Here is a 27,073-nt window from a genome sequence, read left to right as displayed (position 1 = left end):
GAATGACTTTGACGAGTTGAAAGAAGAAGGCTTCAGTCAATCAAACTTCTCAGAGCTAAAGGAGAAACTACGTAATCAGCACAAAGAAATCAAAAACTTTGAAAAAAGAATGCATGAATGGATAACTAGAATAATCAATGCAGACAAGACCTTAGAAGAACTGATAGAGATCAAAACCATAACACGAGAACTACGTAACAAATGCACAAGCTTCAGTAACGACTCAATCAACTGGAAGAAAGAGTATCAGCGATTGAAGATCAAACGAATGAAATGAAGCGAGAAGAGAAGTGTAGAGAAAAAAGAGGAAAAAGAAATGAACAAAGCCTCCAAGAAATATGGGACTATGTGAAAAGACCAAATCTACGTCTGATTGGGGTGCCTGAAAGTGACGGGGAAAACAGAACCAAGTTGGAAAACACTCTTCAGGATATCATCCAGGAGAACTTCCCCAACCTAGTAAGGCAGGCCAACATTCAAATTCAAGAAATACAGGGAATGCCACAAAGATACTCCTCGAGAAGAGCAACTCCAAGACACATAATTGTCAGATTCACCAAAGTTGAAATGAAGGAAAAAATCTGAAGGGCAGCCAGAGAGAAAGCTCGGGTTACCCACAAAGGGAAGCCCGTCAGACTAACAGCAGATCTCTCAGCAGAAACCCTCCAAGCCAGAAGAGAGTGGGGGCCAATATTCAACATTCTTAAAGAAAAGAATTTTCACCCAGAATTTCATATCCAGCCAAACTAAGTTTCATAAGTGAAGGAGAAATAAAATCCTTTCCAGATAAGCAAATGCTTAGAGATTTTGTCACCATCAGGCCTTCCCTACAAGAGATCCTGAAGGAAGCACTAAACATGGAAAGGAACAACCAGTACCAGCCATTGCAAAAACATGTCAAAATGTAAAGTCCATCCATGCTAGGAAGAAACTGCATCAACTAGTGAGCAAAATAACCAGCTAATATCATAAAGACAGGATCAAGTTCACACACAACAATATTAACCTTAAATGTAAATGGACTAAATGGTCCAATTAAAAGACACAGACTGGCAAATTGGATAAAGAGTCAAGACCCATCAGTTTGCTGTATTCAGGGGACCCATCTAACATGCCGAGACACACATAGGCTCAAAATAAAGGGATGGAGGAAGATCTACCAAGCAAATGGAAAACAAAAAAAGCAGGGGTTGCAATCCTAGTCTCTGATAAAACAGACTTAAACCATCAAAGATCAAAAGAGACAAAGAAGGCCATTACATAATGGTAAAGGCATCAATTCAACAGGAAGAGCTAACTATCCTAAATATATATGCACCCAATACAGGAGCACCCAGATTCATAAAGCAAGTCCTTAGAGACTTACAAAGAGACTTAGACTCCATACAGTAATAATGGGAGACTTTAACACCCCACTGTCAACATTAGACAGATCAACGAGACAGAAAGTTAACAAGGATATCCAGGAATTGAACTTAACTCTGCACCAAGCGGACCTAATAGACATCTACAGAAATCTCCACCCCATATCAACAGAATATACATTCTTCTCAGCACCACATTGCACTTTTTCCAAAATTGACCACATAGTTGGAAGTAAAGCACTCCTCAGCAAATGCAGGAGAACAGAAATTATAACAAACTGTCTCTCAGACCACAGCACAATCAAACTAGAACTCAGGATTAAGAAACTCAATCAAAATTGCTCAAATAATGGAAACTGAACAACATGCTCCTGAATGACTACTAGGTACATAACGAAATGAAGGCAGAAAAAAAGATGTTCTTTGAAACAATGAGAACAAAGATGCAACATACCAGAATCTCTGGGACACATTTAAGCAGTGTGTAGAGGGAAATTTATAGCACTAAATGTCCACAAGAGAAAGCAGGAAAGATCTAAAATTGGCACCCTAACATCACAATTAAAAGAACTAGAGAAGCAAGAGCAAACACATTCAAAAGCTAGCAGAAGGCAAGAAATAACTAAGATCAGAGCAGAACTGAAGGAGATAGAAACCCAAAAAATCCTCCAAAAAAATCAATGAATCAAGGAGCTGGATTTTTGAAAAGATCAACAAAATTGATAGACCACTAGCAAGACTAATAAAGAAGAAAAGAGAGAAGAATCAAATAGATGCAATAAACAATAATAAAGGGGATATCACCACCGACCCCACAGAAATACAAACTGCCCTCAGAGAATACTATAAACACCTCTACACAAATAATCCAGAAAACCTAGAAGAAATGGATAATTTCCTGGACACTCTCCCAAGACTAAACCAGGAAGAAGTTGAATCCCTGAATAAACCAATAGCAGGCTCTGAAATTGAGGCAATAATTAATAGCCTACCAACCAAAAAAAGCCCAGGACCAGACGGATTCACAGCCAAATTCTACCAGAGGTACAAGGAGGAGTTGGTACCATTCCTTCTGAAACTATTCCAATCAATAGAAAAAGAGGGAATCCTCCCTAACTCATTTTACGAGGCCAACATCATCCTGATACCAAAGCCTGACAGAGATACATCAAAAAAAGAGAATTTTAGACCAATATCCCTGATGAACATCAATGCAAAAATCCTCAATAAAATACTGGCAAACCGAATCCAGCAGCACATCAAAAAGCTTATCCAACATGATCAAGTGGGCTTCATCCCTGGGATGCAAAGCTGGTTCAACATATGCAAATCAATAAACGTAATCCAGCATATAAACAGAACCAAAGACAAGAACCACATGATTATCTCAATAGATGCAGAAAAGCCTTTGACAAAATTCAACAGCCTTTCATGCTAAAAACTCTCAATAAATTCAGTATTGATGGAACGTATCTCAAAATAATAAGAGCGATTTATAACAAACCCACAGCCAATATCATACTGAATGGGCAAAAACTGGAAGCATTCCCTTTGAAAACTGGCACAAGACAGGGATGCCCTCTCTCACCACTCCTATTCAACATAGTGTTGGAAGTTCTGGCTAGGGCAGTCAGGCAAGAGAAAGAAATCAAGGGTATTCAGTTAGGCAAAGAAGAAGTCAAATTGTCCCTGTTTGCAGATGACATGATTGTATATTTAGAAAAGCCCATTGTCTCAGCCCAAAATCTCCTTAAGCTGATAAGCAACTTCAGCAAAGTCTCAGGATACAAAATCAACGTGCAAAAATCACAAGCATTCTTATACACCAGCTACAGACAAACAGAGAGCCAAATCATGAGTGAACTCCCATTCACAATTGCTTCAAAGAGAATAAAATACCTAGGAATCCAACTTACAAGGGATGTAAAGGACCTCTTCAAGGAGAACTACAAACCACTGCTCAGTGAAATCAAAGAGGACACAAACAAATGGAAGAATATACCATGCTCATGGATAGGAAGAATCAATATTGGGAAAATAGCCATACTGCCCAAGGTAATTTATAGATTCAGTGCCATCCCCATCAAGCTCCCAATGACTTTCTTCACAGAATTGGAAGAAACTACTTTAAAGTTCATATGGAACCAAAAAAGAGCCCGCATTGCGAAGACAATCCTAAGTCAAAAGAACAAAGCTGGAGGCATCACACTACCTGACTTCAAACTATACTACAAGGCTACAGTAACCAAAACAGCATGATACTGGTACCAAAACAGAGATATAGACCAATGGAACAGAACAGAGCCCTCAGAAATAATATCATACATCTACAGCCATCTGATCTTTGACAAACCTGACAAAAACAAGAAATGGGGAAAGGATTCCCTATTGAATACATGGTGCTGGGAAAACTGGCTAGCCATAAATACAAAGCTGAAACTGGATCCTTTTCTTCTCCTTATATGAAAATTAATTCAAGATGGATCAGAGACTTAAATGTTAGACCTAATACCATAAAAACCCTAGAAGAAAAGCTCGGTAATACCATTCAGGACATAGGCATGGGCAAGGACTTCATGTCTAAAACACCAAAAGCAATGGAAACAAGAGCCAAAATTGACAAATGGGATCTAATTAAACTAAAGAGCTTCTGCACAGCAAAAGGAACTACCATCAGAGTGAACAGGCAATCTACAGAATGGGAGAAAATTTTTGCAATCTACTCATCTGACAAAGGGCTAATATCCAGAATCTACAAAGAACTCAAACAAATTTACAAGAAAAAAACAAACAAACCCATCAAAAATTGGGCAAAGGATATGAACAGACATTTCTCAAAAGAAGACATGCATACAGCCAACAGACACATGAAAAAATGCTCATCATCACTGGCCATCAGAGAAATGCAAATCAAAACCACAATGAGATACCATCTCACACTAGTTAGAATGGCAATCATCAAAAAATCAGGAAACAACAGGAGCTGGAGAGGATGTGGAGAAATAGGAACACTTTTACACTGTTGGTGGGACTGTAAACTAGTTCAACCATTGTGGAAAACAGTGTGGTGATTCCTCAAGGATCTAGAACTAGAAATACCATTAGACCCAGCCATCCCATTACTGGGGATATACCCAAAGGATTATAAGTCATTGTGCTATAAAGACACATGCACACGTATGTTTATTGCGGCACTATTCACAATAGCAAAGACTTGTAACCAACCCAAATGTCCATCAGTGACAGACTGGATTAAGAAAATGTGGCACATATACACCATGGAATACTATGCAGCCATAAAAAAGGATGAGTTCGTGTCTTTTGTAGGGACATGGGTGCAGCTGGAAACTATCATTCTCAGCAAACTTTCGCAAGAACAGAAAACCAAATACCGCATGTTCTCACTCATAGGTGGGAATTGAACAATGACATCACTTGGACACAGGAAGGGGATCATCACACACCGGGTCCTGTTCTGGGGAGGGGGTAAGGGGGAGGGATAGCATTAGGAGATATACCTAATGTAAATGATGAGTTAATGGGCAGCACACCAACATGGCACATGTATACATATGTAAAAACCTGCACGTTGTGCACATGTACCCTAGAGCTTAAAGTATAATAAAAAAAAAAAAAAAGAAGAAGAAAGAAAGAAAGAGAAAGAAAATAACCTGGACACAACCTCCCTCTTGCATCTCTCCAGAACACACAAGTCCAACCCAGGATCCCCTGTGCCCTGGTGGGATTGCAAGAGCCTCTAGCTGTTTGAATCTTTTTTTCCAGAGCTTAACTTCACCTTTACATGATGAGGATCTACAGAGTGGCATCTCAGCCCTTTCCTGCAAACACACAGAGCTTCTGAATGCAGAATTCAGGGCTAGGGAAGGGAGGGGACACAGGTAGAGGCCATCTGTGGCCAGGAGGAGGCGTGGGCCTGAGACCGTCTCAGCTGGAATGTAGGAGTAATGGGCACAGGCACAGACCATTCAAGAGAAATGTGTGTTGTGCTGAAGAAAGTAGAAACTACCCCCAGAATGTCCCCTCTGTCTCTAAGACATGCATGGTTTAATTCTGTTATTTTGTAAGGCTCTTTGCACCATGATGCAAGGATGCATAGAGGACTCCGTCACACGGGGGAGAATGAGACCCTGAATGGTGTCACAGTCTAGTGGGGGAGGCAGATATGTTCCTTCAGGCAATAAATATGTAAGGCTTTCTACGTGCCAGGTACTTCTTGAGGTGTGGGGATACCTCAGGGAATCAAATCAACAGAAATCCCTGCCCTGGATCTGACATTCCCCAAAGAAGACGTGGTAGGTGGCAGACAGCAAACCCTCCACAAGGGAATCTAGGAAATGTTAGAAGTTATGAACCAAAACGTACCCAAGACAAGTCTCAATCAATTTAGAAGTTTATTTTGCTAAGGTTAAGGACGTGCCGCTGACGCAACCTCAGGAGGTCCTGACGAAACATCCCCAAGGTCGTCAGGGTACAGCTTTGGTTTATACACTTTAGGGAGACATAAGACATCAATCAATGCATGTGCGATGTACACTGGTTCATTCTGAAAAGGCAGGACAACTACAAGTTGGTGGGCGTTGGGGGTGGGGTCTTACAGGTCATAAGTGGATTCAAAGATTTTCTGATTGGCAATTGCTTGAGTTTATCTAAAGACCTCCAATCCATAGAAGGGAGTGTCTGGGTTAAGATTAGGGGTTTTGGAGACCAAGGTTCTTATTATGCCAATGAAGTCCCGAGGTAGCAGGCTTCAGAGGGAATAGACTGTAAATGTTTCTTATCAGACCTTAAAAGTTGCTGGACTCTTAGCTTATTCTCTCCTAGACCAGGAAAAAGACCTGGAAAGGAAAGGGATTCTCTACAGAATGTAGACTTCCTCACAAGAGATGGCTTTGTAGGCCTATTTCAAAATGTGTCGAAGAAATATATTGTCGGGTGAAATACTTTGACTTCTTTCAGGGCCTATTTGTCATGTGATGCTATATTAGTCAGGCTGGAACTTGGTGTCTTATTGCCACAGTCTTAAGATCTCTGCCTTGAAATAAGATGTTCTTTGAAACCAATGAGAACAAAGATACACATACCAGAATCTCTGGGACACATTTAAAGCAGTGTGTAGAGGGAAATTTATAGCACTAAATGCCCACAGAGAAAGCAGGAGAGATCTAAAATTGACACTCTAACATCACAATTAAAAGAACTAGAGAGGCAAGAGCAAACACATTCAAAAGCTAGCAGAAGGCAAGAAATAACTAAGATCAGAGCAGAACTGAAGGAGATAGAGACACAAAAAACCCTCCAAAAAATCAATGAATCCAGGAGTTGGTTTTTTGAAAAGATCAACAAAATTGACAGACCGCTAGCAAGACTAATAAAGAAGAAAAGAGAGAGGAATCAAATAGTCGCAATAAAAATGATAAAGGGGATATCACCACCGACCCCACAGAAATACAACAATCATCAGAGAATACTATAAATGCCTCTACGCAAATCAACTAGAAAATCTAGAAGAAATGGATAATTTCCTGGACACTTACACTCTCCCAAGACTAAACAGGAAGAAGTTGAATCCCTGAATAGACCAATAGCAGGCTCTGAAATTGAGGCAACAATTAATAGCCTACCCACCAAAAAAAGTCCAGGACCAGATGGATTCACAGCTGAATTCTACCAGAGGTACAAGGAGGAGCTGGTACCATTCCTTCTGAAACTATTTCAAATCAATAAAAAGAGGGAATCCTCCCTAACTCTTTTTATGAGGCCAACATCATTCTGATACCAAAGCCTGGCAGAGACACAACAAAAAAAGAGAATTTTAGACCAATATCCCTGATGAACATCGATGCAAAAATTCTCAATAAAATACTGGCAAACCGGATTCAGCAGCACATCAAAAGCTTATCCACCATGATCAAGTGGGCTTCATCCCTGGGATGCAAGGCTGGTTCAACATTCGCAAATCAATAAACGTAATCCAGCATATAAACAGAACCAAAGACAAGAACCACATGATTATCTCAATAGATGCAGAAAAGGCTTTTGACAAAATTCAACAGCCCTTTATGCTAAAAACGCTCAATAAATTCGGTATTGATGGAACGTACCTCAAAATAATAAGAGCTATTTATGACAAACCCACAGCTAATATCATACTGAATGGGCAAAAACTGGAAAAATCCCTTTGAAAACTGGCACAAGACAGGGATGCCCTCTCTCACCACTCCTATTCAACATAGTGTTGGAAGTTCTGGCTAGGGCAATCAGGCAAGAGAAAGAAATCAAGGGTATCCAGTTAGGAAAAGAAGAAGTCAAATTGTCCCTGTTTGCAGATGACATGATTGTATATTTAGAAAACCCATTGTCTCAGCCCAAAATCTCCTTAGCTGATAAGCAACTTCAGCAAAGTCTCAGGATACAAAATTAATGTGCAAAAATCACAAGCATTCTTATACACCAGTAACAGACAAGCAGAGAGCCAAATCAGGAATGAACTTCCATTCACAATTGCTTCAAAGAGAATAAAATACCTAGGAATCCAGCTTACAAGGGATGTAAGGACCTCTTCAAGGAGAACTACAAACCACTGCTCAGTGAAATCAAAGAGGACACAAACAAATGGAAGAACATACCATGCTCATGGATAGGAAGAATCAATATCGTGAAAATGGCCATACTGCCCAAGGTGATTTATAGATTCAATGCCATCCCCATCAAGCTACCAATGAGTTTCTTCACAGAATTGGAAAAAACGCTTTAAAGTTCATATGGAACCAAAAAAGAGCCCGCATTGCCAAGACAATCCTAAGTCAAAAGACAAAGCTGGAGGCGTCACGCTACCTGACTTCAAACTATACTACAAGGCTACAGTAACCAAAACAGCATGGTACTGGTACCACAACAGAGATATAGACCAATGGAACAGAACAGAGTCCTCAGAAATAATACCACACATCTACAGCCATCTGATCTTTGACAAACCTGACAAAAACAGAAATGGGGAAAGGATTCCCTATTTAATAAATGGTGCTGGGAAAATTGGCTAGCCATAAGTAGAAAGCTGAAACTGGATCCTTTCCTTACCCCTTATACGAAATTAACTCAAGATGGATCAGAGACTTAAATGTTAGACCTAATACCATAAAAACCCTAGAAGAAAATCTAGGTAGTACCATTCAGGACATAGGCATGGGCAAGGACTTCATGTCTAAAACACCAAAAGCAACGGCAGCAAAAGCAAAAATTGACACATGGGATGTAATTAAACTAAGAGCTTTTGCACAGCTAAAGAAACTACCATCAGAGTGAACAGGCAACCTACAGAATGGGAGAAAATTTTTGCAACCTACTCATCTGACAAAGGGCTAATATCCAGAATCTACAAAGAACTCAAACAAATATACAAGAAAAAAACAAACAACCCCATCAAAAAGTGGGGAAAGGATATGAACAGACATTTCTCAAAAGAAGACATCCATACAGCCAACAGACACATGAAAAAATGCTCATCTCATCACTCGCCATCAGAGAAATGCAAATCAAAACCACAATGAGATACCATCTCACACCAGTTAGAATGGCAATCATTAAGAAGTCAGGAAACAACAGGTGTTGGAGAGGATGTGGAGAAATAGGAACACTTTTACACTGTTGGTGGGATTGTAAACTAGTTCAACCATTATGGAAAACAGTATGGCGATTCCTCAAGGATCTAGAACTAGATGTACCATATGACCCAGCCATCCCACTACTGGGTTATATCCAAAGGATTATAAATTACTCTACTACAAAGACACATGCACACGTATGTTTATTGCGGCACTATTCACAATAGCAAAGACTTGGAATCAACCCAAATGTCCATCTGTGACAGACTGGATTAAGAAAATGTGGCACATATACACAATGGAATACTATGCAGCCATCAAAAAGATGAGTTTGCGTCCTTTGTAGGGACATGGATGCAGCTGGAATCCATCATTCTTAGCAAACTATCACGAGAAGAGAAACCAAGCACCGCATGTTCTCACTCATAGGTGGGAACTGAACAATGAGATCACTTGGACTCGGAAGGGGAACATCACACACTGGGGCCTATCATGGGGAGGGGGGAGGAGGGAGGGATTGCATTGGGGAGCTATACATGATATAACGTCATGCACATGTACCCTAGAACTTAAAGTATAATAAAATAAATAAATAAATAAATAAAAATAATAAAAAAATAAAAAAAAATAAAATAAAAACAAACCTACACGTTGTGCACATGTACCCTAGAACTTAAAGTATAATCATAATAATAAAAAAGAATTTGTCTCTAAAAAAAAAAAAAAAGATCTCTGCCTTAACATAAATGCTGGTCAGCTGTGCCTGAATTCCATAGGGAGAAGCATGTAATGACACATGTCTCACCCACCCTTCCCATCATGGCCTGAACTACTTTTTCAGGCTAACTTTGGAGTAGCTTTGGCTGAGAGGGTCCATTCAGATGATTGGGGAGTGGGGCTTAGAATTTTATTTTTAGTTTACAAAGGTGATGGGGGCTGTGATAAAAAAGAAAAAATATAGCCGGGCGAGGTGGCGGGCGCCTGTAGTCCCAGCTACTCGGGAGGCTGAGGCAGGAGAATGGCATGATCCCGGGAGGCGGAGCTTGCAGTGAGCTGAGATCCGGCCACTGCACTCCAGCCCCGGTGACAGAGCGAGACTCCGTCTCAAAAAAATATATATATATATATACAGATCGTGGTACAGGGACTGTGAATTGGGGGAGGAACTTGATTAGCTGCAGGTAAATTATGACACACAGTGACCAGGGTAGGCTGGGTTGAGAAGGTGACAATTTGACAGAGATGTGAAGGGGGAGGAGTCAATCAAGTAGATATCTGTGGTGAAGGCCTTCCAGACAGAAGGGACAGTTGGAAAAAAAAAAAAAGTCAGAGGCCAAGTTGGCCCAACACGGCACAGACGCCACAAGGACACTAGCGCACCAGCAGGAAGCTGAACAGAAGGCTAGAGGTGCCACGGTGACAGGGACAGGATCCTGTCAGGCCAGGTAAGCTTCTGCTCTGCCAGTAACACGGAAAGGGACAATGAGGGCCACAGATGCAGAAGCATGTCTGTGTAGCCTGCAGAGTTCAGGCGACGGAGGGACCCAGGCAGGAGCAGTCAGAACCAGGAGGGCTTAGGCAACGAGATACGACAGGCAAGGGCACTGGTGTAGCCCACCCGGACTTGACAGACACGTTCATCCAGGTATTCATGTCCTTGTCACCGGGGATATCTGTGTTGCAGCCACAGAACCAAATACTCGATTAGGATGCCTGAACCCAATCAATAGTAGTTTTTCCCTACAGACCCTGGGGGAGGCCCGCATGCACTTGCCCTAGGGTACTCTGAGAGTTTGGTGAACCCATCACTGCAGTCCCACTGGGAGGCCACAGCCGAGCCTGATGGAGTAACATAATGGCCGAGACATATTTAAAAATTCTGGCAGGGTGCAGTGGCTCACGCCTGTAATCCCAGGACTTTGGGAAGGCAAATCACTTGACGTCAGGAGTTCGAGAACAGCCTGGCCAATATGGTGAAGCCTCGTCTCTACTAAAAATACAAAAAAAAATTACCAGGTGCAGTGATGCACGCCTGTAATCCCAGCTACTTGGGTGGCTGAGGCAGGAGAATCACTTGATCCCAGGAGGTGGAGGATGCAGTCAGCTGAGACTGTGTCACTGCACTCCAGCCTGGGTGACAGAGCTAGTCTCTATCTCAAATAAATAAATAATTTTGTATACTCTTTTACTAGGAGTTCCAGAATTAAGGAAGAGAGGAAAGTTACAACCCTCCTCCCTGACTCCAGGGGAAGAGAATCTCATTGCACAGATGTCCTCTGTTCACTCGATTCTCCTGGAGCATTTCTAATGCACACAGAGCTGCTACCATCATAACCATTACTAACCAAGTACTCTGGGTGAAATTCCTTTATTAACGAATAAGCTTGTTCCGAGTGCTGATTGGACACTCTGGGGACAGGGGGATGCTTTCAACTGTATCCTTGCTGGCAGATGACCCCCACACTGGGGTGGGGATGGTAAGGAGAGTCATGGCAGAATTCAACCCACAGTCCCCTAGGAGCACACAGGAGAGCTCCCTACCCTCACCTGAGGGATGTGTGTGTGCAAGGGTTGGGTCAGGACAGACTCTTCAGAAGAGGGGAGGTTTTGCAGCAGGCACTTTGATTCTGCACAGCTTACAGTCCAGAGAGCCGAAGAACAGGAGGAACCAGATTCCCATTCTCAGTCTTGATTTCCACACCACATTTGGAGTCTGATCAACTCCACAGCTGTGCTGCAGCCACTAACGCTGCCTCTGCTCTGTTTGCCTCTAGATTCTTATCTGTTAAAGTGAGGCTGATGGAGACGTAATTTAGGGCAGGGGTGGATTGCAAGTGTCTTTGTGATAGGGCAAAGCGCCTCCTGGGGGAGACCTAGAAGCTAAACTCGACTGGTAGTTGTGAGGCAAGGGACTCCAGGGCAGCTCCTGTGGACTGTGTTAGAACTTTTCAGGGTGGCTTTGCCCTGCCAGGGGCCTGGATCTCACAGGTGGACATGGTGTTGCAACCAGGCTGACTGTCCCATCACGGAATAATATCTGCAGCTGAGCAAGGGGAGCATAAGCAAAGTACGTTGTCGTGAGTTTAAAGAGGCCTGGATTTGGAGTCTGACAGAGCCCGCATGTGAGTCCCAGATCCAGCCTTTTCTGCCTCAGTGCCCTGACCTCTTTCAGCTTGGTTCCTTATCTGTAGATTGGAGTTTGATACTTACCTCTCTGGGTCTTTGGGAAATCAACACTGTACATGAGTGGCACACAGTATGTCCTCAACAGCCAGGCTCCAGGAAGAGCCATTCACACTGTGCCATGTTAGGGGTACATCAGTGTGCAGGCCAGCATGCTGGGACAGTGGGAGTCCAGTCTACCCTCCAGACAGGCTTGGGGCTTGGGCTGATGGTGGCAGGACCAGGGCCATTCCCATCTTTTCTCTTTCATTGTCCACATGTCCAAAGTAGATGCTCCTGTTCATAATCAGGTATGCCCATGCTGGGAGTCGAAATAACATGCTGTAGTGAACAAAGTTAATCCTCACATGCCACCCTGTGGCAAGAAGAACCAGATGCGAGGCAGGTCCTCAGCCTGCATCCCTTCATACCAAACCTGGGGCCACAATTCCAACTTCCATATTCACACACAACGATGAGTCCATAGAAATAAAGGGGAGATCTATGTTGTGTATCTTTAATTTTTTTTTGTTTTATTGTATATATTTGAAGTATAAAACATGCTGCTATACACACACAGTGAAGGTTGCTGTAGTCAGGCAAATGAACCTGTCACCTTCCTCAGTTACTTTCCTGCATCCTAGTCTTTGCAAGTAAACTTTTCCCAAAAACACTACTCTCAGGTGACATTCCAACTGGTTGGCCCATTGGGGGAATTTTCATGAATCCCCATCATGTGCTATTGAGTAAAAATATCAAACCCACTAAGCGTGCCTTTTCATCCAGTTGCTCCCTAGGTAAAGTAGAATTTGCTCTCCTTCACTTGAGAGCTGAGGGCAAGGAGGAATCAGGCAGAGGGGGAGGGAGCAAGTGCAGGCCAGACAGAGGGAAGGGCGGGTGTGAGGCGGTGGACAGAGAGAGCAAGAGATGAGTGCGCATGCTAGACAGTCCACAAGCGTTGGTCGACTGATGAACAGAAAGAGGTCTAGAATGTGGAATACTGACTGATGAACAGAAAGAGGTCTAGAATGTGGAATACTGAGGGTGGGTGCAGCAGGAGGGGTCTGCTACAGAGGATGCATTTGCGGGTAGCTGGGGCCTGATGTTCCTAGTCCAGGAGGCTGGACTTTATCCTAAGGGCAGTAGGCAGCCCTGGTAGAGTTTGAAAAGGTTTGATATGACCAGATAAGGAGTTAAGAAAGTTGCCTCACACACTGGCACTGAGAATGCGTGGGAAGGGGTCAAGACTGGTGGCAAGAGGATGAGCTATGACTTGTTGGTGGTATATACCCAAAGGATTATAAATCATTCCTATAATGACACATGCACACGTATGTTTACTGCAGCACTATTTATAATAGCAAAGACTGGGAACCAACCCAAATGTCCATCAATGATAGACTGGATAAAGAAAATGTGGCACATATACACCATGGAATACTATGCAGCCATAAAAAAAATGAGTTCATGTTCATTCTCAGCAAACTAACACAGGAACAGAAAATCAAACACCACATGTTCTCACTCATAAGTGGGAGGTGAACAATGAGAACACATGGACACAGGGAGGGGAACATCACACAGCAGGGCCTATCGGGGGTGGGGGGGCAAGAGGAGGGAGAGCATTATGACAAATACCTAATGCATGTGGGGCTTAAAACCTACATGATGGGTTGATGGGTGCAGCAAAATACCATGGCACAAGTATACCTATGTAACAAACCTGCACGTTCTGCAAGTGTATCCCAGAACTTTAAGTACATAAATAATTTTTTTTTTAAGTTTAAAAAAAAAAAAAAAGGGCCGGGCGCGGTGGCTCAAGCCTGTAATCCCAGCACTTTGGAGGCCGAGACGGGCGGATCACCAGGTCAGGAGATCGAGACCATCCTGGCTAACACGGTGAAACCCCATTTCTACTAAAAAATACAAAAAGCTAGCCGGGCGAGGTGGCGGGCGCCTGTAGTCCCAGCTACTTGGGCGGCTGAGGCAGGAGAATGGCGTGAAAAAAAAAAGATCTCACTTAGAAAAACCCAGGAGGTCGAACTGGCCAGGCTTAGTCACTGTGGGGGTGGTGCGAGACAGGCAGCAATCAACGATGGCTTTCAAGATCTTTGGCCCAAGCTGCTGGGTGGAACATGGTGCCTGTCACTGAGTCCGGCAGCACAGGAGAGTGGGGATGGGTGGGTTCACTTTGGGACATGCTGAGTAGTACTTGCTATGGGACTCAGCAACTTATAACTTGAATGACTTTGTGCCTACCGTGCCTCATCTGTAATAGGAGATGATCTAATCTCTTTGTGCCTACCGTGCCTCATCTGTAATAGAATAAGAATAATTAGAAAAAATGACTAATTTGTTTCATTTGTTGAGTCTAGGAGACAGTTCTTTTATACCGCAGAGTGGTATTTTCTTGTCAGGTCCTCCCAGGTAAAATGGGAATGTCTCAACTTGCCCATACAGTGGCTTGATTTTTATTTATCTGCTTTGGGTATCACCAGCATTCAGCATGTATTGCCAATACTTAAAAAAAAAAAAAAAATACATAAATTCAAAGTAACTGGTGTTTATTATCACGTATGTGCCACATTGGCCTATCAGCCTGTCCCTCAGACAAACATACTTCTCCCTTCAAATCCTCTAATCTTCCTCTTGAAGCCCACCTCTCCTTCCAGGGGCTGGGGTAGGGCCTTTGGGACCCAGGTTCTCTAACACACTCTTCTCTGGGAAGTCGTCTCCAACTGCCTAGGATGCTGGATGGGAAGAGGTGAGTGCAACGGGCCTGTGGGGTTGTCAGTTGGCACAGGAAATCTATAGATTCAGGGAGAGAATCGAGCCACACGTGTGGATTTGGAAATGACAGTGTATGGCTGCACAGCACGAAGGGGATGAAGTCACAGACACCTGGATTTAAATCGAGACTCTACCATTTTTTAAACATCTTCTGTGACTTTGGGAAAGTTACTTAACCTCTCTGAGGCCAGTTACTTAATTTGTAAAATGAAATGATTATAATATTCTGGGATAATGGTTCATGCTTCCTTCCTTCACTTAAACCACAAAAACATTACTTTTTGAAAACTATAAACTGTTCACAGGGCGTCTTCTTCCAGGGTTAAAAAGCAATCTACTATCCATGTATCTGCTAGGACAAACATTGCTGCATGTCGCTTGACTCCTGACAAATGCCACGGTAAAGAAATATCTGCACACTTTCGTGTTCTGGGAAATCGCTGACCACAAAGGACCAGTATTATCCATGGGACTTATGTAAGGGATGCCGTCTGTCCACTCTGTGCCATGACTTCCAGATCGCTGACCCAACCACTCCTTGTTCTTTTTTCTCAGGAATGATTCACTTAGACGGGAGGTCTGTTCTCCTGAAAGTAGCTAGGCACAGAGAGAAACATTCCCTGTTCAGCTGGATGAGACTTCCGCTGATTACAAAAACAACCTCTGCCCCATAAATCTCCCCACTAAAACCGGTCTACTCCTTCCTATGAAAGTAAAAGACACACACCTCCCCCCCAACCTCGCTCCACGCTTACTGCGACAGTGTAGTTTCCACTTCTGGGGCGCTCTCCCTACGGCGGTAGCCGGAATGATTTCAATGTCTTGAATTGTTTGGTTTTTGTCTTTAAAGGATGCATGTACCGCTCATGCAAAAACAGTAAATAATGAAAATGAAACGGCACGTGTCTGTTCTCAGAGGCGCACCCTAGCGCAAACCTCCCAGCCAATCATAGGAGAAATCGGCCTCCTCCCATGCCTCCAGCCCAGTTCCCTCGTCGCCTGCCCATGAAGTCACGTCCGCTTCCTGGAGTCTCTCCCATAGCCTCCGGAAGCATTAGTCCAGTTCACGAGACACGCTCCCGAGAGGGTCGCTGCAGGAACGCCGCCGCACACCTCCGGAAAGGGCGGCCTGCACGCCTTCTCCTGTCGCAGCCGAGCTGGGCGGAGTGATTCGCGACAAAACACCCAGCCGCTCTCACATAGATACCCATTCGCTCCTTCTCCCAGCTCCCGGGCGGCTCGCGGCAGCCAATCTAAGGTCCAGTTTCTGGCCACCGTCGCATCCCTGTGACGCCAGCTCAACCCCACCGAGGCCAGCTTCCGCGCTGTGGCCAGTCTAGCCTGCCGGTGGGCGGCTCCTCCCGGTTGTCTTAACCCTTCGATTCCGAGCCGGCCGCGCTGCGTTTCCAGGGCAGAGGAAACGAGGCGCCGCGCTGGCGCCTGGACGGCGGGAACCAGCCCCGGAGCGAGAACGCGCGTGAGAGAGCCCGAGAAAGACGCAGAGCGAGCGAGCGCGCGCGCGGGAAAGACTGAGAGCGGGGTCGGGGGTGGGAGAGAGACTTTCAGAGAGACAGAGCGAGAGGCCGAGACCGAGGCTGTCCCTAGCACAGGCTGGGGTGTCTTGGGACTCGAATCCCTGGGTTGGGCCGTCCGACAGCGGGGCTATCGGAGGAAGCGGGTGGTTTTCCTCGTCGTCCATCATATCTCCCCAGTATGGGAATGGCGGTCGCGCACTCTGGGGGTGGCGTCGTTCTCTTTCCCTGCTTGGGGGTGGCTTTTTTCAGCGGAGAAAGAGGATCCCGAGACGCCCCGGGCATTCGTAGCCGGCCGGGCTACACTTGGGCTAGGATCAGTGTTCAACGGGTTCAGAAATCACCGTGTCCTTGGCATCACCTCCTCCCCACCTCCTCTCGCACCACACAGCAGGAGACACAGTGACTGGAGGGTTTTCAAGGAGGACTGCATTGTCCCTATTGAAACAAACCGTCTAACAAACCCTTTCTCCGACGTGTGACAGAGAGATGGTCATGATGTGACATATGAGTAGACGTGCGTTTAATGGGCGCTATGATTGCTGCATTCGTGCGCAATGAATGGTCCAGGCCATTTGTGTCCAGTAGCCGCACAAGCTGCAGGGTCTCATGTTTGGAGAAGGAGGGCCTCTCCGCCGTCCACCTTGCTGGAGTACAGGCGACCCTGGGCGGTAACCCTCTGCGCCATCAGAAATGTGGTGCTCTGAGTAGCCACAGATTTCCATCTGCATCTCCAATACCATTTCCCTCTACTGACATATCCCTGTTGGGTGCGTTGGATTTGTGCGTGGGTGTGAGGGTAATTTGGTGTGTTTGCTCGCAAAAGGAAAAGTGAATGGCCTTGCTGGCTGAGCTTATCAGGGCACTAGCAGTGGAGAAAGGACTACTGTATTCTTAGGAGCAGAATCTCAACAACTCCCTGTAAAACGGGCAGTGTGTCTTAACCTGGAATGCTTTGGCATTTAATAAAATTTCCCGTGAATACTTTTCATAGGGAAGCACTGTTTTTACTGTTTCTGCTTGAACAGTGGTTACATTTCAAATCGTAGTTCAGAATTTGTGAAATACCCAAATTAAATCTCTACATGGCAGTAATCCATTTCCTTTCCTTAGTGTGTGGTTGGAAGGTTAATTTGAGATAAGTGTTCAGTTCTGGGCTGGGCAATCGTGCCTGGCAGGGGAAACTTAGGTTCTTTAAGGGAAGGGCCTGATGTGCTAAAATGAAATCTATACCGTGTTTAGCCGCTTATGAGAATATGAAACTAAGGAGAGCCGCAGGTAAGTATATGTCAGTTAATGCAAATTAAAATGGGTGAAAATATAAAGAGAGATTGGTGTCACAAACAGTGAAGTGACTTCTATTTCAGCAGACCTCACTGAGAAATGGTCACTGCCACTCCCTAGGTGTGTGACCTTGAGTGAGTTGCTTAACCTCTCTGATCCTGTTACCTCATCTGCAACTGGGGATAATACTGTATATCATAGCATGCCCTGGGAGAAGCTGTTCCTGACCACCTGGGCTATGGTGTCAGAAGTACCCCCGTCTCATGCCTGCCATAGTTGTCCTTTTATTTTGTTTTGGTGGATGGTCTCACCTGTCACCCAGGCTGGATTGTACTGGCCTCAACCTCCTGAGTTCGAGTGATCGTCCCACCTCAGCCTCCCCAGTAGCTGGTACCCCAGGTGTGCAGCATCATGCCTGGCTAAATTTTTTTAAACTTTTGTGGAGACGGTGATCTTGCCCTGTTGTTCAGGCTGGTCTCAAACTCCTGGGCTCAAACAATCCTCCCGCCTCAGCCTCCAAAAGTGCTTGGATTAGAGGCGTGAGCCACCATTCCTGGCTCCTTGGACAGTATTTTATTCCTCAGACTGAGATGTGTCCTTGGGATGGGGCTGCATTTGATAATTCACTGAAGGCACTGCTGAATGGAGTGGACCCTCAGTAAATACCTGGAGGAATGTGACCTGGCCAGTGAGGTTATTTTCTTTATAGGTGAAAGGTGTAACAGTCACTCGGCCTACACCCACAGTATCGACCTTGTGAACCCAGCGACCTGACTGCCTTGGGTGAGTCTAGGTAAGCTCCATTCTCGCCAGAGCCATCTTGCTCCTTGTCTTCCCCTTGCTGCTCTGGCCACTCCTCTTGGTCCCACCCCTGTACTCCTCTCTCGACTCCTGGTTGTACTCCCGCTGCTTCTCTATATACTCAGCTGCTGGGAGACCCCTAATACCAGCACCACGCTTCAGTGCTGTCTTCAGTTTCTTCTTTCTTTCTTAAAAGTGGGCATTGCTGGCTTTACTGACTACCTCTTCTTTTGTTACAAAGCTGCTAAAAATTGTATCTCCTCCACTCCAGGCCAAGTAGGATAGAGATAATCTGTGTAGACATGAAAAATATAGAATGTCTGCAAGCCATGTGTAGGACGGACTCTTTCCTCAATCTGTGTGGCATTGCATGGCTAGGAGTTAGATTCCTTTGCCGTGACATGGCATGAGACTAGGAGCATAGTTTTCAGCACCCAGCGACCTTGCACAGATCTTAGTAATTTTGCGGTAGGATTTTGCCATTTCTAGAAAAAATTCCATGTTTAATTGGGATTATTAAATGAAATCTGTGTCTTTAAACTGAAATAAATGCCCCACATCCTCCTTGTTGCATTTGATAGATATTTGTAAATGTCCACTGGGCTCAAGGCTCTATGATGGGTGAACAAGACAAAGTCCCCGGCCTCTCTCAGCCCCTGGGCTAGTGGGTTGACAGAGAAATAACCATCTGTTGACAGCTGAGTGGGATTGGGGCTGGGACAGGGGAAATACAGGGCATTTTAGGAGCTTGAAGAAGGCCTCCTGGGGGAAATGCTATCTCAGCTGAGTCCTGCAGGGTGAATTAGAGGTAAAAGTCTTGCCAGGAGCCATTGCAGTCCCCAACTGTCCATCGTCATCCCGTTCTACCTGCTGAGGTGGTGAGTTGCCTTTCTGATCAGGCCTGACTGATGAGGGATTTTTCTTTACTCACAGCTGAAAGAGACTTCTTGATCTGGTGACATTGTGGGAATGTTTTTTGAGGGCCCAATAGAGTGTAGTGGTTAGGGACACTAGCTCTGATTCTAGACAGGCTTCCAACCCAGTTCTCTCCATGGCAATCATATAACCTTGAGAAAATTGTCATCCTCACCTGTGAAGTGGGTTTTTGTTTTTCATACTAACAATACCAAACTGAGAGGGGTGTGTTTGTGAGTATGTGTGTGTGTGTTCAGTGCATATTCGAACTGTTTCTGATATGGTTCTGTCTGTCTTACCCCAGTGTGTGCTGATAGCCACGATTTGGTGAGTAAACATTCAGAGGACCAGTATCCTCTGAAGAAAACTGGTGAATTCTTGGTTTCCACATTTGTCAAAAGAATAGAGCCTGGAAGGCTGATCTAAAGTTTCCATTTAGCATTTAATGTCAATTTTTGGTTGCATTCATCCAAGATGTATTTATCAAAACAATACAGAGAGATACCCTTATTGCAAAATATGCCATTGGGTTTTTTCACTTAACCTGCAGCAAGACTGACTTTTTTCCCTCAGGAGTACAGTTCTGTGAGCTTTGACACAGGCATACATTCTTGTCGCCACCACCACCACAGTCAGGATCCAGAGCAGCCCCATCACCCCAGGACGCTCCCGGGAGCTGCCCCACTGCGGTTACCCCTTCTTCATCCATCATCCCTGGTGTAAAAGTGATCTATTTCCTTCCCTCTAGGTTTGTCTTGGGGAGAGTGTTATGTCAGTGACACCAAACAGTTTGTGGCCTTGTGAGGCGGGCTTCCTTCTTTTGGCCCGACGAACATCTTGGATGAGTGTCAGATGCCTCTGTCACAGGCTGTTCCTTTTTCACGAAAGCAGTTTCGCTGTGTGGAAGACCACAGGTGTTCAGCCATCCTTCTACTGAATGACATTTTCCTCACTCCAGTGTGGGGCAGTTTTGCATCGAGCTGCTTTTTCAATTCAGTGCAGGCTTTTCTGTGAACCTAAGTTTTCATTTCTCTAGGGTAGATACCAAGGAGTGGGATGGCTGGGTCCTATGGTAAACATCTGTTTGACTTACAAGAAACTGCCAAACTCCTTCTCAAAGTTGCTGTGCCATTTCGCCCTCCCAGTTGCAAAGTGTGAGAGTTGCAGTCGCCCGACATGTTCTCCTTGCTTGGCCTTGCCAGTCTTCACGGTGTTGATTTGCATTCCCCTAATGCTGAGTGATGTTAAATATAGTTTCTTGTGCTCCCGTTCAAGTTTTTCCCCTATTTTCTAGTGGGGTGTTGATTTTCTTATTGTGGAGTTTTGAAAATGCGCCATGTATTTTGGATATAAGATCTGTCAGGTTGGTGATTCTCAAACATTTCCTCCTAGTGGTGCAACTTCGATTTTCATTCTCTGAACACACTGGCTCTTACACAGCCAAAGTTGTGTTGTGTTGTGTTGTGTTGTATTCTATTCTATTCTATTTATCTAGAGACAGGGGCTCACTGTGTCGCCCAGACTGGAGGGCAGTGGCTCGATCTCGGCTCACTGCAACCTCTGCCTCCTGGGTCGAGCAATTCTCCTGCCTCAGCCTCCCCAGTAGCTGGGGACTACAGGCATGTGCCACCACGCCAGCTAATTTTTGTATTTTTTGGTAGAGACGGGGTTTCACCATGTTGGCCAGGCTGGTCTCGAACAACTGAACTCAAGTGACCTGCCCACCTTGGCCTCCCGAAGTGTTGGGATTACAGGCAGGAGCCACCACGCCCGGCCAGAGCCAGAGTTTTAAATTTTGCCAAACTCCTATTCATCCATCTTTCCTTTCCATAGATCATGTGTCTGAGGTCATGTCCTAGCCTCCCCTCACAAAGATGTCTTCCTGCGGTTTCTCCCAAAAGTCTTAGTATTGAACTTCGGTTTGTAGGTCTCTGAACCCTTTTTCCTTAATTGCATGTAAAGGTTGAGGTTGAGGTGCAGCTTTTTGCATAAGGATAGGCCACCTCATGCATTGAAAAGCTTATCCCTTCTCCATTGGATTCCCTCTCACACCCATGTCAAAACTTATTGGACACATTTCTATGGATGGATTGATTCATGGACTCTGTTTTATTCCATGGATCGACTCGTCTACCCCTGTAAGCCAGCAATCTCGATTATTACAGCTTTAGAGCAAATCTGAAAATCTGATAATATGATCTCTCTAAATCCCTTCTGCTTTTTGAAACATCAAATATTCTACGTGAATTGTAGAATCTGCTTGTTTATACATGCAGATGTCCCTCAAGGATTCTGATAGGCAGGGACTGCATTCATTCTACAGATCAAATTGGGGACAATGGACTTTAACCTTTTGGGGTCTTTAAATATGGGAACACATTGTTTCTCTCCATTTAACTAAATCTTTTTTGATTTCTTCATTACCGTATAATAGTTTTGGGCATGCAGACCTCTTCCATGTATTTCGCTCTATACATAACCATTTCACTGTGTTTGTAGCTTTTGTAAAACAGTATTATTTCTTAAATTTGGGTTTCCAATTACTCATAGGATTGTTTTCTGTGTGTTGAGTTTCCCTCCTGTATCGCTGCTAAGCTCTCATTAATGAGCACTAAGCTCTTATTAGCTCTGAGAGTCTGGAGGAGATTCATTGGTTGTTTCATGTAGACGATCACAGGATATATGAAAAGGAGTACTTTGGTTTCTTGCTTTCTCCGATGTGTGCCATGACTCTTCTGGCATTATAGCACTGACTAGGCCTCCAGCGTGACATTGAATAGCTGTGGTGAGAGTGGACGTCCTTGCCTGGTTCGTATCCTTAGGCAGAAAGCATCCAGTCGTTGACCATTAAATGGCTTGTTAGTTGTAGGTTTGACTGTACACACCCTTTTTCAGGTTGAAGAAGTTGTCTTGTGTTCCTGGTGTGCTACAGCTTTTATATCACCAGTGGACTTGGAATCTTATTGAATGTTTTTCTGCATAGCTTGATGTGATCCTGTCATTTTTGTTCTTCATCTGATCTCTCAATCTGTGGATTACATTGATTGATTTTCAGGTGTGGGAAGAACAACCCTTGCATTCCTGCGATAAAACCCACTTGATGGTGGCTTATTATTCTTCTCACATACTGCTGAATTCCAATTACTAAGTTTTGTTGAATACTTTGGTGCCTGTATTAGGAAAGAATACTGGTCTGTCCTTTTCTTGGTATCCCTGTGGTGCTGGCCTCATAAAATCAGTGGGGCACATTGCCTCTGCTTTGTTTCCTAGAAGAAGTTGTGTAAGTTGGTGATATTTGTTCATTAAACGTTTGGTAGAATTGGCCAGTGAAACTGTTGCGGCCCAGAGATCTTTTTGCAAATGTGTTTGCCTGTGAATTCGACTTCTTTAAAACATACAGGACTGTGCACACAGTTCAGTGTTTGAAATCCATCCTGGGTGAGTTTCCATAGCTTGTGGTTTTCAAGTATGTGCTACATTTCCTCTGACCTGTGGAATATGAATCTGTAGAGTCGTGTGTGTGCTTACCATATGACCCTTTTATGTTTTCTGGGTCTGGAGTGCAATCTCTTCTTGCATTCCTGATAATTGGTAACTTGTTTCTTTGCCCTCTTTTTTCCCAGCCAGTCCTGCCACGGGTGTATCAATTTCATTGATCACTTCAAAGAACCAGCTTTTGGATTAATTGAATTCATCTATGTGTTTTTCTCTTTGAAGTCTCCTGGGGGTTTTTGCTTCTGTTATTTAGTAAAATAAATTCTTATCCACACTCGGAATTTGGAAACGATTTCCATAGGCGTGAGCAGCCCTTTTGACTAGATGCAAACCCAGTGGTCGGGAAGGTGAACATACAAAAGGGTGTTTCCCCATGGTGCAAACGCTTACAGTTGAGTAAAAGTCTCCCTTGTGAATGGATGAAAAGTGAACGCTCATGGGCAGAGCATCTGTGAGTCACGCCTTGATTATTCTACAAATGATGCTTGGGAAGGGGTTGGAAAATGTCAGCAGGGAATTGACATCGTCGAACTGCATCGCAGCCTTTTGCACTCCGTGTCATGTGGGTGCATTAGTTGGTATCATTTCTAAATCCTTTATTAGGTGGCATTAATATTCTAAGCTGGTGGACATGTATGATCTCACGTCATCCTCAGAAGAAGCCTAGGACAGGGTCTCTGTATAATCTCCATTCTACACACAGGAAGTGGAGGGACAGAGAGGTTGAGTAAGATGAATAATCATGTGTTTTCTTCTGGTCTTATCACCTTGTGTTGCAGTCTGGGTTCTGCCCGCACGCATTCCTCGCTACCTTCTTCGTGTCTGAGAACCTCCAGCTTCACCTCCTTTTCTGGACCCAAGGGCCTGGCGGGGCTTCCAGCTGGGACCAGACCTCCATGGATCCACTCCAGAAACGGAATCCAGCATCACCTTCCAAATCTTCCCTGATGACAGCTGCAGAGACTTCTGAGGAAGATCCAGCGTCCTCTCAGCCTTCTTACTCAGAACAGCCGATGATGGGCCTCAGTAACCTGAGCCCCGGTCCTGGCCCCAGCCAGGCCGTGCCTCTCCCAGAGGGGCTGCTCCACCAGCGGTACAGAGAGGAGAAGACGCTGGAAGAGCGGCAGTGGGAGAGGCTGGAGTTCCTTCAGAGGAAGAAAGCGTTCCTGCGGCACGTGAGGAGGAGACACCGCGATCACATGGCCCCCTATGCTGTTGGGAGGGAAGCCAGAGTCTCCCCGTTAGGTGACCGAGGTCAGAATCGATTCCGATGTGAATGTCGATACTGCCAGAGCCACAGGCCGAATCTTTCTGGGATCCCTGGGGAGAGTAACAGGGCCCCACAACCCTCCTCCTGGGAGACGCTGGTGCAGGGCCTCAGTGGCTTGACCCTCAGCCTAGGCACCAACCAGCCCGGGCCTCTGCCCGAAGCAGCACTCCAACCACAGGAGACAGAGGAGAAGCGCCAGCGAGAGAGGCAGCAGGAGAGCAAAATAATGTTTCAGAGGCTGCTGAAGCAGTGGTTAGAGGAAAACTGAGACGTGCACCCACATGGGATGGAGACCCAAAGGGACTGCCGTGTTGGCAGCGCCTGGGTGTGGGCCCATTTTGGGGACCAAACACCAAGCTGTGGTCGGATGAGTGCCAGGACCTGTGTGCCAGGACACGTGGGAATCCTCCCAGCATGATGCTTGACCGACCCCAGGAAGGTCCTCATCTTTTGTGCCTGTCATTCTTGGATGGCTGTGAGGCATTCCTTGGCAAGGACGCTGCATACCAGCGGTCCTCGCCGCATCTCACGTGGCTCCCGTGATGCATGTTGTTGCTTTCCCACCCGGGATCTCCATCTCTCTTCCCTTCCTGCTGTCAGTAAGAGATCACATGTCTGTGTAGTGTGAATGCCTTGTCGCTGTCCTGTGCTTTTGCACCATTGAGTTGACTGCCTCTGAGAAGCAGCACTAGGCCTGTTGAAATGCAGTGTGCTGCCCTGAGATCCAGTTTCAAGAACGGGCAGCTAAACGCAGTGTGGGAAAGGGATGTGGAATGAGAACTTGGTGGTTCACCGCTGTACTGTTTGTGTAATCATTTATGTATGTGGTAAGCTACATGTATGTAAATATTGCAATACCCCTAACAGCCGAGTAGTATTCTCCCTTGCAGGAATTTCTGACGGGGTTCCTCATCATCAGTACCAAATAAATATATGTAGGAATGGAAAATGGGTGTAGAATTCAGGTTTGTTCCTCAGTATTGGTTTGTTTCTCATTAGATCTGAGCTGACTACCTTGAAATCTCCCCCAGCAGGGGATCCGGGTTTATTGAGGGAAGCTCTACGCTGTGGAGACTGGGAACGGGGGAGGGAGGGCACCAGAGAACACAGCCCAGTCACTGTTTGAGCCCTGCAGCGGGACCAGCATCCAGACCAGCGAGGCAGGGCCATGACTTCGAAGAGAGGCTTCCTGTGCCCAGGAGACGTGGAAGCAGAGTCCACCACCCACGGTGAGAGCCCTGCGTGTTGGTGCTGGTGCCCTGGCTTAGGGGCTGCGGCGCCATTGCTTGTTGTGTGGTGGGCCCAGGTGGCTGAACCTGAGCAACGGTTTGCACCTGCTTTGTCAGAACCAGAGCATCCTTGGGTTCTTCCAACATCTTCTTGGGATTTAGACATGTGTGTCTTTTAATTTCAGGAGGCACAAATGATTAAATCTCTTTTTTTTTAACCTCTGCAGAATCCTGAGATGTGAACCCAACCAGTACCCGTGTGACTCCTCTGAACTGAAAACAAATTCTGCTTTGTGTCAGTCTGTTTTAGGTAGTCCCCAGAGCTGTCTTGCTGCAAAAGTCTATGCGTCTCCTGCCGACAGAAGTGGCTTGAAAACAGGTAAGTGTCTTAGGTTCTGATGCTGAGATCTCATGAGAGAGGTGACAGTTGAACTGACCTAGCTCCAGGGGAGAAGGGAAAAAAAAAACAGCAGGGCTTTTCTTCTTGAAACACAAAGGTGAATCTCGGAGGGCTTCAAAGGGGTTCGGGTTTCAAAGGGGTTCGAGGCGTTGCCCTTTGGCTGATGTTTCCTAGGGTTCTGACGGTATTTTCCCCATTTCTGTATGTCAGCTGCCTTCCTCCACTCCCACACACCCATCCTCTAGCAACATTTTCAGTTCCGCTTTATGAATTTGGAAAGCAGAACACCAGAGAAGTTAGGGAACTAGCCCACGGTGGCACAGGCAGTAAGAGGTAGAACAAGCATCCGAACCAGCACCCGAACCTAGGCAGGCTGGGATCGGAGCTGGCCCCCTTCAGCAGTTCACCTCTGTGAAGGCTGTGGGTGAAGTGCCTAGAGCCGGGCTTTGGTGCTCATTTCATAGCTGGTAGCACCAGGTCTTGGTGAGATCCATTGCTGAACCCTCCACACAGTGCCGTGGGCCAGGTACAATCATCCCCACCTTGCGGAGAGTTTGTGCAGGTCCTAAGGTGGTGGCCAGAGATGCATGCATTTGTCTGACTCCCCAGCCACTCAAATGCTCTCTGCGGACCTTCTCAGTCAGCCCATTAAGCACACCAGGTCCGTGCTGCCAGTGACAGTCATCATTTCAGCAATCATCAGGGTTTCCATTTTCTCACCTTGCCTCTCTCCCTTCTGGGCTACGTCGACTGTCGTGGTGGGGAGGTGAGGAGGAGTTGCAGGGGTAGCCCTGCTTCGGGGGATTGAGCGATTCATCAGGGAGAGAGAGCTGACCCCATCTTAGTCTGTGTCCTTCCGCTATATCATGAAATACAACGGCTGGGTGCTCTGGATTGGATATGGTGTGTTTATCCCCACCAAGAGTCAGGTTGAAGTTGAATCCCCAGTGCTGCAGTGTTGGGAGGTGGGTCCTAGTGGGAGGTGTTTGGGTCATGGCAGGGATCCCTCATGAATGATTCAGTGTCCTGTGATGCCATCCTGCTGGGCTGAGTTCTTACTCTCACAGGTATGAATTAGTTCGCAGGAGAGTGGATTGTTCACAAGATTCTGGCCTCCCTGGATTCTCTCTCCCTTCCTTCTTTCCAAGTGATCTCGTTGCACACGCCAGCTCCTCTTCCACTTTCCACCATGAGTTGAAGCAGCCCGAG

At 45.5% G+C, this 27,073-nt stretch overlaps 2 protein-coding genes across 8 annotated transcripts in view; one reads left to right on the top strand and one right to left on the bottom strand.

The window, feature by feature from the left end:
- LOC117078246 (X antigen family member 3) overlaps positions 1-15,884 on the bottom strand; it is a 39,688-nt gene extending 23,804 nt beyond the window's left edge. The window contains exon 1 of the mRNA XM_033201743.1: positions 15,694-15,884. The gene's annotated coding sequence lies outside the window, so the exon portion shown is untranslated. The remainder of the gene's footprint in view (positions 1-15,693) is intronic.
- Positions 15,885-16,291: 407 nt separating this feature from the next.
- On the top strand, positions 16,292-25,184 carry LOC117078243 (protein FAM156A/FAM156B). Of its 7 annotated transcripts, none has more exons than XM_033201741.1 (3): positions 16,292-16,415; positions 18,464-18,537; positions 23,745-25,184. In XM_033201741.1, exon 3 carries the CDS (start codon positions 23,862-23,864, stop codon positions 24,501-24,503), a length of 642 nt encoding a protein of 213 aa, XP_033057632.1. In that variant the 5' UTR covers positions 16,292-16,415; positions 18,464-18,537; positions 23,745-23,861; the 3' UTR covers positions 24,504-25,184. The 7 variants fall into 7 exon arrangements, with proteins under 7 accessions (XP_033057632.1, XP_033057629.1, XP_033057630.1 ...); XM_033201738.1 differs by having other exon boundaries at positions 18,464-18,547; XM_033201739.1 differs by lacking the exon at positions 16,292-16,415 and adding an exon at positions 16,910-17,240.
- The last annotated feature ends 1,889 nt before the right edge of the window (positions 25,185-27,073 follow it).

The sequence above is a fragment of the Trachypithecus francoisi genome, unplaced genomic scaffold (assembly GCF_009764315.1).
Source record: "Trachypithecus francoisi isolate TF-2019V2 unplaced genomic scaffold, Tfra_2.0 Lachesis_group6, whole genome shotgun sequence".
NCBI classification, from domain to species: domain Eukaryota; kingdom Metazoa; phylum Chordata; class Mammalia; order Primates; family Cercopithecidae; genus Trachypithecus; species Trachypithecus francoisi.
This window is presented reverse-complemented; position numbering and strand designations above follow the sequence as displayed.